Source organism: Pseudoliparis swirei, chromosome 15, assembly GCF_029220125.1.
Source record: "Pseudoliparis swirei isolate HS2019 ecotype Mariana Trench chromosome 15, NWPU_hadal_v1, whole genome shotgun sequence".
NCBI classification, from domain to species: Eukaryota; Metazoa; Chordata; class Actinopteri; order Perciformes; family Liparidae; genus Pseudoliparis; species Pseudoliparis swirei.
Window position 1 is genome coordinate 23,191,388 of NC_079402.1, and position 2,500 is coordinate 23,193,887.

General features: G+C 41.0%; 1 protein-coding gene across 1 annotated transcript in view; it reads right to left on the reverse strand.

Annotated features, from left to right (window-relative positions):
* Positions 1–2,500, reverse strand: part of ptpn11a (protein tyrosine phosphatase non-receptor type 11a) — a 19,625-nt gene that overhangs the window by 7,121 nt on the left and 10,004 nt on the right. The window contains exons 9-11 of the mRNA XM_056432625.1: positions 1,868–2,026; positions 1,080–1,211; positions 782–936 (exon numbers count right to left, since the gene is read on the reverse strand). Of these exons, the coding sequence (XP_056288600.1) occupies positions 782–936; positions 1,080–1,211; positions 1,868–2,026 (446 nt within the window). The remainder of the gene's footprint in view (positions 1–781; positions 937–1,079; positions 1,212–1,867; positions 2,027–2,500) is intronic.

Sequence of the window (2,500 nt, forward strand, 5' to 3'; positions counted from 1 at the left end):
TATATGTATGTGTGTGTGTGTGTGTATGTTTGTGTATGTGCATATGTGTGTATGTGTGTGTATGTGCGTATGTGTATGTTTGTGTATGTGCGTATGTGCATATGTGTGTGTATATTTTGTATATATATATGTGTGTGTGTGTGTGTATATTTGTATATGTGTATATACATATATGTGTATATATATTTATGTATACATATATGTGTATGTGTATATATGCATGTATATATATATGTATATTGTATATATATATGTATGTATATAAATATATATTTACATTTATGTATATATGTGTGTATATTTTGTGTATATATGTGCATATATGTGTGTATGTTTTATGTATACATATATATATGTGTGTGTATGTTTGTGTATGTGCGTATGTGTATGTTTGTGTATGTGCATATGTGTATGTGTGTGTATGTTTGTGTATGTGCGTATGTATATATATGTATATGTATATGTTTATGTATATGTATGTGCATATGTGTGTGTGTATGTTTGTGTATGTGTGTGTGTGTGTGTGTATGTTTGTGTATGTGCGTATGTGTATGTGTGTGTGTATGTTTGTGTATGTGCATATGTGTGTATGTGTGTGTATGTTTGTGTATGTGCGTATGTGTATGTTTGTGTATGTGCGTATGTGCATATGTGTGTGTGTATGTTTGTGTATGTGCATATGTGTGTATGTGTGTGTATGTTTGTGTATGTGCGTATGTGCATATGTGTGTGTATGTTTGTGTATGTGCGTATGTGCATATGTGTGTGTGTATGTGCGTACCTGCAGTGCACCGCTATGGGCCCGGCGTCCACGATGCTCTCCTGCTTCAGGTTGACCTCCTCCAGGAAGTCCAGCACGCCGCCCGGGTCGGTGGGCACGCCGTGGTCAGGCCACGCCCTGAAGTGGTACTGCCACACCGTGCGCTCCGTGTTGCCCTGGCAACAGAGAGGGGCAAAAACATCGTTTATTTGGGGGGAGCGAGGTCGATTGTACAGTTAACGAAGCAAAGATTCCGTTCTTCCCTTTCACAATAAAAGTATGTATATTATATATATATATGTACACACACACGACCTACCTGTCCGACCTTGGACAGCTTGAGCTCCCTCAGGATGTAGTCGTGTGCCGACGTCTCTCTGACGTTGCGGACGCGCATCGCTCCGTACTCCTTCAGCGCCGACATGTCCGGCCAGTACTTCACACATTTACTCTGGAAAGAGACACAGGGCTTTTACTTTGAAAGGCTTTTACTTTGAAAGGCTTTTCCGCCGCCGGCCATGGGGTCAGATCCGTGGTTCAGTAACAGCAGCGTAGAAATATCACAAATAAAAGGTACAGAAGTATTTTAAGTATTGATGCAGCCGGTAAAACTTCATTTTAATTACCTTATAATGTTTATTGCTACTTTGTTTTAATAGTCTAAATCTGCAAAGTAACAAATCAAATAAATGTACTTTTATTTGTATTCCACCTTTATTCAAAAATCTGTTTTCCTGTACGACCAATGTACCAACAGCATCCAAAGTATCTCAAATGATGAATTACACACAATTAAAATACTTTTGATAATAAAACTCCGATCTGCACAATGAGTTATTTTACTTTTGAAACTTTAACTTTTGATACTTTTACTTTTTTAATACTTTTACTTTTTTCTCTCCTTTTTTCTCCTTTTCCTTTTTTATTTTAGATACTTTTACTTTTTAACTTTTTAAAAATCTTTTTGATACTTTTACTTTTTAAAACTTTTTTTTAATACTTTAACTTTTGATTTTTATACAACATTAACACAACACCCGCTTGAGGAGCGCTCCGCTGCTGTGGAGGACCACGGAGAAGAGCATTATGGGATGTTTCCCCGCTCACCTTCCCCCGCTCCACCTCCTTGGTCGTCATGACGATGACCCTGGAGTTCTCCTGGAACACCATCCTCCAGAAGTCACTGATGGTGTTCTGCAGGCAGCCCTGCGTGGCGATGTAGCTCTTCTTCACCTTCGTGCTGTTGCACTTCGGGTCCAGCTCCGGCTACACACACACACACACACGTAGTCACACACACACACAGAGACACACAGAGAGACACACCCACACAGACACACGTAGTCACACACACACACACACACACGTAGTCACACACACACACAGAGACACACACACAGAGAGACACACCCACACAGACACACGTAGTCACACACACACACACACACACGTAGTCACACACACACACAGACACACACACAGAGAGACACACCCACACAGACACACGTAGTCACACACACACACAGAGACACACACACAGAGAGACACACCCACACAGACACACGTAGTCACACACACACACACGTAGTCACACACACACACAGAGAGACACACCCACAGACACACGTAGTCACACACACACACACAGACGTAGTCACACACACACACACATAGTTACACACACACGTAGTCACACACACACACACACACACACAGAGACACACACACAGACGTAGTCAC